The sequence below is a fragment of the Impatiens glandulifera genome, chromosome 5, assembly GCF_907164915.1.
Source record: "Impatiens glandulifera chromosome 5, dImpGla2.1, whole genome shotgun sequence".
Taxonomy (NCBI): domain Eukaryota; kingdom Viridiplantae; phylum Streptophyta; class Magnoliopsida; order Ericales; family Balsaminaceae; genus Impatiens; species Impatiens glandulifera.
The window spans coordinates 49,577,783-49,592,112 of record NC_061866.1 but is presented as its reverse complement, the minus strand read 5'-3'; the positions used below and the strand labels follow the sequence as shown (position 1 = coordinate 49,592,112).

At 28.1% G+C, this 14,330-nt stretch overlaps 1 protein-coding gene across 1 annotated transcript; it reads right to left on the bottom strand.

Annotated features, from left to right (window-relative positions):
• Window positions 1-6,392: 6,392 nt before the first annotated feature.
• LOC124939602 (transcription factor DICHOTOMA-like) lies at window positions 6,393-7,127 on the bottom strand. The gene has a single exon (XM_047480063.1). It carries the CDS (start codon window positions 7,125-7,127, stop codon window positions 6,393-6,395), a length of 735 nt encoding a protein of 244 aa, XP_047336019.1.
• Between the last annotated feature and the right edge of the window lie 7,203 nt (window positions 7,128-14,330).

The window sequence follows — 14,330 nt, the reverse complement described above, 5'->3', positions numbered from 1 at the left end:
ATTTTGGGTGTTAAATGAAATAGCAATTTTACCGTTTTCCAAATGATTTTTTTTTCAAATTTACTCGTACACAACACCGCAACAAAACTTATATATTTTTTTAATGAATATAACTATTTCATTAACCCATATATTTTAGAAAATTTGTAAATTTATGATGCAAATCTTAACAAAAAGATTGAAAGTTAAAACCTGATTTAATCCTAAATTTTAAACATCAAATTACTCCAAACAAATGTGAGCTCTAAGCTACATAACTACAAAAAGAAGGAAGAAAGAAAACATCACATTCATCTTCCATTAAATCTAAAGAATATTTTCTCATTAGTAAGAGATTAATCAATAAGATTCTCAGGAAAGCTGAAAATAAATTTGTAATGAATACCCTTTTCTTAAAGCAAACGTTTGATAAAAATATATTTGAAATCACCTAGATCAAAAGTTGGATTTGGATTTGAATAAAAAAGATATAAATTTATTTTAAACATTTTTTTTAAGCATCTTATTTGAATATTAATTAAGATAAAATAATACACTTTTTCAAATAAATCTTAATTATATATATATATATAATAATTTTTTCTACACAAATTAACTTATATTTACATTAAATCAAGTATTATATTTTAAAATTTGTCCAAGTATGATTTGATGCTCGAATTTTAGTATTTTTTACTAAATGAGCTCACTTTAAATTGTGTCATATGTGTTCGAACTATTACAATTTGAGTTTGAGTTTTTCAAATGAACAAAACGTGCATATTGTTATTCTAATGTATTGTTTTTGTTTTTTTAACTAATTTATAGAAGTTTTAAACGTACATTTTTTAAATCGAGTATTTTTTTGTTATCTATGCTTTCTAATTTATCGAGAGTGGTTTGAGTGACTAAAAAAAGTGTGACTTTATAAAAGATGTGAGAAAATTTGAAAAACGATAAATTTTGTATTTATTTTTCATAAAACTTTGAAACGACATAACTTTTTGTGTATAATATATCAATTTGAACATTTTTTTGTGTGTATGATATATCAATTTGAACATTTTTTTTCTTGTTTAAATTTAGTATTTATTTCAAAATATATATGTTCAAACTTTCTAATGCAGTTTAAATACCTTAAAAAATAAGTAATGTGTGGAAATAGTTGAAAATAAAATAAAAGAGAGAATGATTAATTATTTTTATAAATGCGATAAATTATTTAAGAAAATTAAAATAATACGCTAAAGTAATAAAACGTGCAGTTGTTCGTTCTTTTGAGAAAAATGTCAAATAACAATTTATCTTTTTAAATTATATTTGTTGTAGGAGTAAATTGAAGTAATTAAATCAAAAAAGATGTTGAAACGATTCATTTAATAAAAACGATTCAAATTCAAGTCTTAAATAACCATTTATCTTTTAAAATTATATTTGTTGTAGGAGTAAATTGAAGTAATTAAATAAAAAAAGATGTTGAAACATTCCATAATTTGCAACCTATTAAAGAAATGAAAAACATTCCAAATTTTGTCTAAGTATGAACCGGACACTCCATATTCTGGTTGTTACACTTTGATCTGAACTGACATAGAAATTGGTTTTCTAGAGATTGTAAAAGTCTGCAAATAATAGTAAGAATACTTTAACCTAAAACAGAAAGCAAATCGGCCGGAGACACTGCAACATCTAATGTGTAAGTTCTGGACTTAATAATATTTTACAAAATATTTTCAGATCATCATTTAATGCATTCATATCTATCAGTCATCTTCACACTACATTGATCCATCTCACCTAATATTAACATCAAGTCCGGGTCTCCGTCTCACCAAAATCAAACACTTTCTCACTAGATTTCTTCCCACAAAAGGCTAATTATTATTCATGATGTTCTATCTTATAAACCCTAATTAAACCATTTTTTATTTTTATTTTTATTTTGTTTGGATTGGATTGGGATTTTATATAAAAAGTTGATGATGGATATATATGATAACTGGTCACTTTTTTATATCCAGTGATTTTTTCCTCTTTGGAGGTATGCATTAATTAATAATGTAAGGGAGATATGTAACATGATGAGCCCCATCAACCAAAATCAGGAGGACCAGAAGTTAGCTTTAATTTAATGGAGGAAGTCCTAGCTGCTGGATTGTGGGGTAGGTTTAATTTTGTCCCATCTTTCATATAATCTATCTTTTTACCCTTTTCTTTTAATAATATTTTACTTTCTGTTTTTGAATTGGCCAGCATGTGATTATATATTTATATATATAGGTTAGTACATATATAGCCACTTTTATAGATATACTGATATTTAGCTAGCTAGGTTTCTTCTTCTTGGAACTTTTCTACATCACTGACTACTACTCTACCTTCAGATTCATACATATTGTTAATTAATTATTTAGATTTTATCTACATATAATTATCTCATTCTTTCATTCATTAACTAAATTACTTGATTCATCGTTTTGGTTGTTTGTAATCTGTTGTGTTTGTTATTTTCTAATTATTGTCTATTTTTCGTCTAAAGTAAGACAAATGCCTTAATCTCTAAATTCATATAGTTTTTTCCCCTTTTGGGGTTTTCTTAAATAAATGCCAAAAAAAAAAACTTGTAAGGCTAACTTTACTTGTTTAATTATCTAGCTCGACGGTAATATATCATTAGTTGTTCCTTCATCGTCGACCGTGGTGATCATAGGTAGCTTGAATGTCTTAACCTAAATTTTATTGGGTTTCTAAAAGGAAAAATGTTTAAGGCTCTTTTGTTGACCATTCAATAGCAAAATTGAGTTTTGGGAAAGCTCTAAGCCCCCAATCAAGAGAAGAATTGACTCTAGGGGGATTTGTCATTTGATGAGGGTGATGCACATAATGATGGAGCAATTAGGGTATTTTGAACATTTAAGATGATAGTTATAAATCCAAAGACAACTGCAAGTTATATAGAGGCAGTGTGAAGGAAAAGGTCATTCTCAAAACCTTTTACAAACTCTTTTTATGTTAATGAAATGTAAATCATTTTGTAAATTCTAAAGGATACTGTAATGATAAAAATATTGACTTGCAGGTAGAGAAATTAACAGACAACTTTAAGTGAATATGGGGACAAAAGGAAAATGACAAAATCGAAATAAAGAGAGAGAGGAAGATATCCAAATTAGAATGAAATGTGAGGTGTAACACACCATAGATAATTCAATATGGAACCAAAGGATCTTGAGAAATGACATTATGGTTAAAAATAGTGATTTGGTCGACATATATGTGTGTGTAGACCATATCTCATTTATTTATCTTGTCATGTTTGTAGTATAGCTTCTCTTGTATTTTTCATCATGAATTTCTTGAGATATTTTTTTTATCTTTTAATGGTTTTGTTTAATTACAACTGTTTATTTTATTGCAACAGTTGGAGGTTCTCCTTCCAAACTTCTTCTCCGACTATGGTATGCATGATTAAGTGGCAAATTAATGTAAAGTTTTTTTTGTTTTTTTTAAAAGATATTGTTTTCGAAAAATGATATCCCCAACAAAAAGAAATGGATTAAAGATAAACAAAGATATAGAATATTGTTGATTCAATGTTATAAACTTGTGGTTATTTTCCTTTCATTATTTGGTGGATTGTTAGGATCGAGAGGAATTAAAGAGTATTCAAAAACAAAACTCATCCGATGAGATTTCTTCAGTTTTTTATCACCATCTTGGCGGAGATTCAGAGTGGTAAACATACTATTTCAGTGAGATGCAACGTTGAGATCAACGATTTTCGAAGGAGATAATGTGTAGACATTGGCTAGAGAATTAGAATTTTGTGTCATTTGTTTTTTATGTCTTTATTTCTCTTTGATGGCATGTTTTTTCAGGTTTCTTCTTTATTGTCTTGTTTGTGTTAGTGCTATATTTATTTGTGTTTTTTTTTTTTACAATCTTATCATTTTGTTTAAACAATTTATTTGAATGAAATTAAATTTCTTTAAAAAAAATCAAACTTGGAAGAGAAACGGGACTACTAATAAACTAAACTAAATAGTAGTATTTTAAATTATAGTTTTACCTGTTTAATTGATATATAGAAACAATAGAGATAATTGTGTTTTAAGAGCTCTAATTTCAATAGTTTGTTGTACCACTCAATTGTGAATTTTGTTTTTTTATTTATTTTGATTGAAAGGAGACCACCTTATACAAAAAATTGAAAAAAAAATCCAAATCACTTAATGTCAGAGAAAACATTAAGTTTAGTTGGACTATAGATAGATTCCCTATATAGAGCTGGTGGTGGAGAGAGGGTCTCCAACTTTTGGGAGTTTCGAAAGACAACATTCTTTAGAAGCAATTTTGAAATGCCAAAATTTTGAAGTTTTGAAAGACAACATTATTTGGAACCATCTTTCAAAGGTGAATTCATGTAGAAGCGTCTAATTATATTGGACCATAAGAGAATGTATTTCAAGAAGAACTTTGAAAAAAGACCACAAGAGAATGGATTTCAAGAAGAACTTGAAAAGGGGGAAATTATGAAACTTTTGATTTGCACATGGAGATAAATTTTGAGTGTGACCCTGGATGTCTAATAGATGGATCCAAAAGAGTGGAGTGCTAGGGAGTACAAGACCGAAGATGATGTGATTGGAAAACCGCAAACCTAACAATTTTATGGTTTTAACCATGCTTATTTCTTCTCAACAACTAAATTATTTAGAGTGAGTTGGGATTGACTAGTGATGATCTTAAGTATGTTGAGGAGGATTGAAGATGAGGATGGTGTTACTTGGCTAAAAATGATGAACAAATACCGCAAAAATCTAATAGTCGTCAATGAAATAAATGAACTTTATCATTTACCCACGGCTATAAATGAATTTTTTTTTGCTAGATAATTGGTTAAGAATGCTAATAGTGTGTATTGATGTGATAAATGTTATTAAGACGGCAGAAAAGATATAGAACAAACAAAAACACAATTTATAGAAAAGTAATAAGAGAAGAATAAAAAAAACATATTAAAATATCTATTCAAGATAGGAAAAGTTTTGAAACCTACTACAAAAGAACAGCCACATTCATGAATTTCAACTATTTTAATAATTCCGACTTCATGAATTAATCTCTTACTTTTGATATTCCGAACATTTTAAGATTCATTGAATGACAACTTTCTTAACATTGTTTTGTGTTCTTTGTGTTTTTTTGTTTAGGATTCTTTATTTATTTATTTTGTAGTTATTGTATACTTGAAACTTAATAAATATTTGAATTTCATTTTTTATATAATAATTTTATTAGAATTTGTACATGAATTTATTATCTTCACACACAAATATATGAGTATATATTTGAAGAAAACTTTTCATTTATAATTTAGTGCCACAAGTTAAAATTTCAAATCATAACCATTTCTTTCTCATGTCTAGACACTAGCTAGCTTCACAAATTTGCAAAAGAAATTTAATTTCAAAAATTAAAAAACTCATTTTTTTTTGTTATTGAAAAAAAAAAATTAAAACTTAAAGCAAAACTAAAGTTCAAAGAACTAAAAGAAGACACATGACTTCAAGCAACAACTCTTAAACAGATCCAAAACTAACCCTAATGATCAACAATATTACTATATCCCTCCCAAAAGGAAAATAAAATCATGAAACCTATCTTCACATAAAGGAAATGCTGAATCCAACAATGACCTATGAGCCAAACACAAATAATTAATTGTGAGAGGTCATTCTATGATGAAGATCATGAATGAAATGGTCCAGCAAACCCTTAAATAGAAACCCATTGATCAATAGGGTTTGGTGATTGGATTTTAATTATAACAAGTAGTGTGACCTTCACTCTTACCATATATATATCAAATGAAGTGATTTTTTTTAATTAAAAGAAGAAGAACATATCTTTGAATATGGGAGTTGTTTAGATTGTGTAAAGACAGACAATCAAATGATGACCGGAAAGAACCTAGCTAGCTATATAGACAACAACTCAAGCCAGTTTGCTTAATTTTGCTTGCTCTAGTTTTAGATCAATCTAGCTAGCTATTTCTTTTTTAAGTATACTTACACCAGATTCATATATTCCTTTTCCAACTAGAAAGAGTACTGATCATCAATCCCATCGAATCCATATGTCTAATTAAATATTCATAGATTATATAATATTTAAGATGAAAATGGAAGCAAATCCAGAATTATGTATCATACAAACTTAATTCATTAATAAATATATAAAAAAGGCTTACATTACTACTTTATTATGCTTCTGATCAGCCACCACCAGGGTTAAGTGCAGAGATCTCCATTCTGAAAATTAGGGCAAATAAATTGATTTTTTTTTGGTTAATTAAATTAATTAATGGGAGTATATATGCGTACCTGATAATAACTTAAATATTATATAGATCACAATAGAAAAGCTTGATTTTGTGAGAAAGCTGTTCCAAGATCCCAACTGATGAGAAGAGGAGAGTTTGGAGATATAACAATATCATCTTTTGAAGTAGTTAGGTCATGACCCTTTTCATGATCATGTGAAGACACAAATTTAGGGTCAGATCCGATCTGACCAAAATGATGTCCTGGATCAAACTCTTCCTCTTCATCTTCTTCACTTGTGACCAGTTTATTAATCCTTTTTTCTCTGGTTCTCTCTCTAGCTCTTGCTCTTGCCATCTCCCTCCTCCGTTGCTGTCCTCCGGCCAGCAGCTCCTCCTCCTCCATGTTCAGGGTAACTCTAACTGGGTTTTTCGTCCTTTCCAGTTCATGAATCGCAGTCTCAGATTGACCTAAAAGCCAATCTAGGGTTTTGCTGGCTTTGTCAAAACCTAGAAGGTCTTGAAGATCAAAGAACTTTCTTGCTATGCCAATAGACAATCTTACCCTTCGATCCCTCAGACCCTGAGCTGTCCGGATCTTGCTGTGTCGATCTCCCCTCACCGGTGTTAACCTCTTAGGTGGGCAACAAGTGAGGGGAGCTGACACGACCTGACCACCGCTCTGGTGGTGGTGATGGGTGGTGTCGGGAGAGAAAATGAAGGAGGAATTAGGTGGATGAGAAGTGAAATGTGGATATGGGATATTATTGTAACTAGTTACAACAACATTAGTGTTGTTTGGATCGGTTGAAGGGAACGACATGGTCTCACACTAGCTCCTTTTTGTGGAAATTTGTAAGTCCAAGAAGATTTACAAAAATGGAATGGTAGGATACGGAGATGGGAAAAAGAACTAGAAGATGATTAATTAAATATTTGGCCAGTGTTTGAATCTAGTAGAGGCCTTTCTTTTTCTCCATCATCATCTCAATCAATAAGTAGCCAGGGTTTGCAGAGAGAGAGAAAGGGATGGATGAATTGATTAGCTAGAACTGTAACAGCGGTTGAAGTGTATATTGAAGTACAGTGAGAATGAATGAAGTGTTATGAGATTTTTTATTTTTTTATTTTTTTTTCTCAAAACCCTAACCGCCACGACACGAAAATGTGACTATTCTTCGGCGATGGCAAGTCGTGTGCCATCATTCGTGCGGGTAGTAGGCAGGTAATTGTGAGAAAACTTAACACGCATGGTTAGTGATACGAATTGTATAAACATCGCAAAAATGATTTGAATTAATGATTCGAAACTTGACACTAAGAAGATAGATACTTACTTGACCACAAATTATTCTTGATAATGATATTAGTCTTGAACTTGACCACAAATTATTTACATTCTAAACCGAATTGGACGATGATATATAGTTAAAATGAAATCCCTAAAGTAGAACATGGCAAAGAAAGTAAGTTTACTATCCGTCCTAATCCGTGGGAGCAGATCTATTGTCTCACAAGCAGTGTCAATTTATATACCACACTTCAAAACTTAAGTTTATTTTATAATAGATGTGGGTCATATATCCACATTTAATTTGTATTTTTTTCCAATTTTGAAGTGTGGTAATATTTGTGAGACAGTTCCTAATAGCCTTATTACATCCTTATTTTAATGGTTACAAGCACATTGTCATTTATCAAAATTCGTTGGTGTTTGAAATGTTTGGTTCGGTCAGAAGTTTTTCTTCCTTACATTCAATTTAAGAATCGATTAAACTCAAATGAGTTGTAGTTTTTTTACTCTGATCTGATATATTTTGAGATTTGTATGCAATTAAGTAGGTTGGAAAGATGGTATCCATGTGTGAAAGGATTTGTTTTAAGGAGGATGCCTTTGAATTTTTATGGAATCATGTGTGATTTTATGATAGTTCCTAAAAGATAACATTCTTCTCTTAGAGTTAGCTTAATCCATGAGCACATGACATGACTTATGAATGGAAGAAAGAATTTTGATCTATTGTTATACACTGTGTTTGGAGAGGTGGAGATAGTATCCTCTTTTAATATCTTTCATAGTTCAATTGTCCTTGAAATTGAGTTTTTTTTTATCAAGGGTTATTAAGAGGAATATAATGGCGTTATTGCACCAAAATAAGAGAGTATTTTAAAACTCGGCTATCAATCATAATGAATCATTTATATCTCAAGAGGAGTATGATCAGATCATTTGATCAATCGTTTGTGTCGCTCGATCGATGACCGGGGTGACCGACAGAACATGATTCAAGGGCCATGTTGGGCCTTGATTCACATCCGAGGAAAATATGCCCATAACTTCTTAGTCCACCTGTCTACTCTTATATGAATGTATAATTTGAAAATTCTTAGTTTATTTTCATGATTTCACAAAGGTTGTTGTACAACTATTTAGATTTCATTGTACCTATTATATGATAAATATATTGCACTATGCTACTACATAAGGAATTTATTTAGAAGCTTGTGGATAATATTTGTTTTTCTTTCAAGGTCTTTTAGTCTTTTATGGGATTTTTTACTATTTTTCAGTGTTTTGATTATTATTTAAATTACATGCATGTACAAGACCTACAAAAATAAATAAAATAAACCCTAAACCCTAAAAAAGCTGCATCCTTATATGGTTAAAAACTGAAAGACTAGCTATGCTAAATTATATAGTTCATACAAATAAAATCTTAGTCATTCTCTTAAATAATTAAACTTTTTTAAGTACTAAAATTGCATATAGGAATACTAAATGCATGATTAATAATACTAATATGATATACACAACATAAAATTCAAAGTTAGTTTTTATGTATGTCTCTGAGTTTAATAATTTTGAACATTTTAACCAAAACAAAAAACTTCAACAGATGTACTAAAATGCAATTATCAATTTCCTAGTAATACAATCAATTTCAAACTTGAGAGTTTTATCTATTTAAATAAATTTGAGGGACAAATTGAAGATGGTGAAATGTTTTTAAAACAAGCATCATGAAAGTAAAAAGACTTAATTGAAAAATAAACATTTCATGTTGTCCTTCTAGTTAAATATTTTTTAAAGATTGAAAAGTCATTTTTTGACACATGATTTTTCTAACAACATTATATTCGGTCTTGTTTCTCTTCCAAGAATGATCTGATTTGGTGTTATGTATTGTTCGTTTGTCATCTGGTTTAATGAATCGAATTTTTCATTTAAATTTTTATAATTCGAATAATAATCTCAATCATCGATGAATTATTTGTTGCATGTTCATATTATTGTTTTTAAATATTATTTGTAATTTTGAATATAAATAATTTTAAAATCTTTCTTTTCTCTTTATAGAAAAAATAGAGTAATTGAAAAGTCATTTTTTAGTCTAGGATGAATTTTCTAATATCGGATAGTTTTCGATTCAGTATCCTATTTAGTTGGTTTTGATTTTTCATCTCGAATTTGTGTCATTCAAATAATACTTCGAATCATTGTTGAATCGTTTGTTAATTGTCAATTATATTGTGATTCTTTCTCGAGTCTATGTTCGTTAATTTCTTAATAAGACAAAATAATTGAATCCTCTTCCAAAACTCTCTCAATTCCAAATTATTTTTCTTTCTCCATCTTTATCATTCAAATATTCAACCACTATATATATATATATATAATAGCTTAACAAATTAAGCCAAGCTAGCACGATAATCATGGTTAATTAAGTGATCATTTGAAAATTATGTAGACAAATAATTAACTTAATCAAACAAATTAGTTAATAATATAGGTCATAAATATATAGCAACATAAATGATGGAAAGTAATTAAGTAGCTAGGGTTCTTGGTCAATTGTGTAGAGGAGAAAGAGAGACCATTGGATTTGGTTGGTAGCTAGCTAGCTAAGCTATTAAAAGTTTAAGGGGCCCTTGTTTGCCTACCTATATATATATATCAATAATTTTATAAGTTATATAATATATGAAGGACAATTGCATGAAGCCTTGTGTACGTAGTAATAATAAATTAATTAATGGGATAATATTTGAATAAATAATAAATTATGATTATGGGTTAACATTTATCTCGATTTATTTTCCTTTAAAAAAAATATATATATATATATATATATATATATATATATATATATATATATATATATATATATATATATATATATATATATATATATATATATATATATATATATATATATATTAATATCTAGCTCCTGAAAAGACGTAGTATATATTTCTTTAGCAGAAAAGGACAAACTGCTACATATCACCTGCTACATCCTAAACCTAATTCACCTTTCTCTCTCTCTCTTATGATGATTTAGTGAAATCATTTTATAACTAATTAGGGTTTAGATTGGTTCTTATGTATAGAACTTATTCATATGTTAATCGCATACACTTTAATTTAATCATTATTATTGTTGTGAAAGATAATTGTGTGGACATCAATTCAATAGTTAACTCTTAGGGCTTGTTTTATAGAATTTATTTGAATAATTTGAAGAGATAAATAAACGAAGATAGGGTATGATTTTGAAGAGATTTGAATGATTTTTTTTATAAAATGACTTAAAATATATTAATATGTATATTTAAATAAAATAAAAAAATAATAAATTTAAATAAAAATTATTTTAATATTTTAATTATAAATTAAGTAATTGGATATAAAATAGTGAAAGTGTGGAATGATAGTCGATTCATTTGGATAATTTAAATAACTCTTTTATCAGCCTAAGTGTTAATCGTAATATTTTCATTAAAAAATTAAATAGAACATTTAGAGCTGGTTTAATTTTAATTTTTAGGGAATTTTTATAATTTGATAAAAAAAAATATTTCAGTTTTTAATTAGTTTAATTGTTAAAATGTTCTTTTATATTTAAAATTTAAATTTAATAAAATTAAAGTAAAAATATTATAATCAGTGAATTAGTGATTTAATAGTTAAAATGGTAATGATATTATAATAAATAATAAAAATCTCAAATATTCAAAGTGCTCTTTATAAGTATATTAATATATAGTTCCCCCACAATTCACATAATTGTCATATATACATATATACATATAATAGTTGGTTGAAATCATTTTCTGTCATCTCTAAGATTAACCCTCATAATTTTGTTTTCTTGTTCAATAAACTTTTTTTCATTTCTTTAGTCATCTTGATTAAAAAAATGATTTTCTTTAATTGAATATATAGTTTAAAAATATATGCTACTAGTAGTGATTTTTTAATAGCTTCTATTAGTTGCTTGATTCTTCTTTTATAAGCTCCACATTTTTGTTTTCGAAATAGGTGTTTTAATAGGGGAATTTGAGCAAATGACCCTAAAAATAGGATAAAATGAGAAAAGTGAGGGTGGATAATTTAAATAGCGCTGATGATCCTATTTTTTTTAATGACAATTTTACCCTTGCGTAACGCAACCGGATTTTTTTTTTTCAATTTTTTTTTCGTCTCGCGATTGCGTGACGCAACTGGGATTGCGTGACGCGATTGCGTGACGCAACTGAGATATTATTCACTCTCACCAAAAGCAATTCACCCTCGTTTGTTCAAATTTCCCTTTTAATATTACCTATACTTTTTTTTAGAGTACACATTATTTTGCACTTAAATGTGAAACATGTAAAGAAACCTAATATGACTTATAAAGCTAATTTAAATTAACCCGAATCCATCGAGAGAAAGAGACTGCAGAATGATTTTGGGCCGGAATGTGGTAAATTCCTTTTTTATTGGGCTTGTTCAAAGTGTGGACCTTATTAAGGTCACTGGACATACTCCTTTTTCAAGCTGGAAAAACAAAATCAAACTTAACTTTAAAGCAACAAAATGAGCTAAATTAGGTTAGGTGGAGCTTACTAAGGTTTTTGTTTTGGATTTAGGTTTTGATGATTATTTCGAGATGAGTATATTTTATTTTATTTTTATTTTGATAAAAATAACTTACAAAATATTAATATATAATGATAAAATAAAAATTAATAATTTAAAATAAAATTATTTTAGTATTTTGAGTAATTAATTAAATCTTGCAATGCAATAGAGAAGTGTGAGAGTGATATGCTATTTTTATGTTATAGGTTATGTAACAAATCACTTCTCCCTTCTATTGTAATAAAATATTTCCTTTTTACGTGGAAAAGTTCGGTATCAATAATTACAATTTCTTCCGAAAGTGTGAATGATTAATTATCCGCTTCTCAAGTTTAGTGAATAGTGGAGACATTGAGCAATATCCAGAAAGGCGTTTAACCTTTTCTTAAATCGAAGCAATTTTTTAGAAAACATTTGCCCCAAAACAATTGGGAGATCGAATTGATTATAGAAACATGAGTTTAATTAGTCAATTTATTAGTGAACAAGAAAAAATAACCAGGTCTACCTGAGGGTTTACACGAAATCGAACCTAATTCAAACTTAAGATATTTGAGGATGGATTGATTTCTTGTTTACATCTATACCCAAAATCTCTTTTATGTGATTCTTTTTTGTTTTGTTTTAAAAAAGTTACTCATTTTAACTTAAGTTGTTTTTAATTAGGATATTAGTCATTTATGTCCTCTCTTATCACTTAAATTATTAAAGATATATTTTTTTAAAATAATTTATGTATATTAAAAAATAATGAAAAAAATAAGTTAATATAATATGTTACCCAATGAAGAGGTTTGTATCTATCCGAACTTATTTCAAAATTTATGGGCCAGTAAAACCGTCAATATTCAGGCCCGATTTAATTGATGACCCAAAATTTACTTATTTTCTTATGGGCCAGTCAAAGAATATTATTGTCTAGTTTGTTGGGCGGGCCCACGCATGATTTTGACAAGAGACAAAATAAAATAAAAAAATCAAGCACATTCAATGTATGTTTTGTTATGACCCTATTTGTCCCCATTATATGATTCAATGAACCAATTTGAAAATTACAAAATTAAGCTTTTTATATTTATTGAAATTATATAATTACAAATATTCTTAACGAATTTTTATTTGTGAAAGGAATTTAATTTCACACCACTTTTAAACAAGAATATTAAGGTGTTTTGAAAATATTTTTATTTAGTTAGATTAAATTCTTTGTGTGAACATTAATCCTCGTCAATTTTAAAGTCAATTAAATAATCAAATAAGTTATTTTTTTCAAGCCAAATAATTCATGAAACCTAATTATATTTTCAAGTTAGATAGTCTATCATTCATTGTACATTTTAACTTATAATCAGTTCAAGTTTTCAAAGAACAAATAAAAATAAACTCTATACATAAAAAGAGATGTCTTTCAATATTTGAAGCCATTGAAAATTAAGTACATTCCAAAATATAATTTTCACTCGTGACTTTTACTTTAATTTAATTTTTATTAAAAATCTTTGATTGAGTGATCAATCAATTCAATTTCTAGCTTCCACCATAATTATATACCACATAAAAAAAATGTATACAATACAAATACATAATAAATAACTGTTTGCAAATGGGCTCAAATATCAATGAATAATTGTTTGAAATTAAAAATAAAAAGAAAGACATGTCTATTCACATTGATATAGTGGATGCCAGATATACACTTAATATAACTTTATAAATCATATGACTAAAAAATTAAGATAAATATAGGTACACATGAATTATTGTAATTTTATGGTACAGAAATTTTGTTAATAGACTTTTACCAAACCAACAAACAAACAAACAGGACATTGCAAAATAGGTTGGGAAAGAAAAAAAAAAGGAAGTTCAATGTTTGGATGATGGGAAAGAGGAATACTCACGTGTGGATGAGATAGTGGGACCCACCCATCATAATAAAAAAAAAAGAAAGAATCAGACCCACCCACGTGTTCATGATTGATCATGGGGCGCAGATGTGGACCCTACCTACGGCCTTATCCTACGACATGGTCCGCAATGCATTTCTTGACCAACTCAACCATGTCTGTCCGCTATTTATATGCTAACCTTTTTTTTATGAAAGTTTTTTTTTTC

Excerpts from the sequence above, each read along its gene's own strand:
- LOC124939602 (XM_047480063.1), bottom strand. The coding sequence starts at position 7,127 with ATGTCGTTCCCTTCAACCGATCCAAACAACACTAATGTTGTTGTAACT.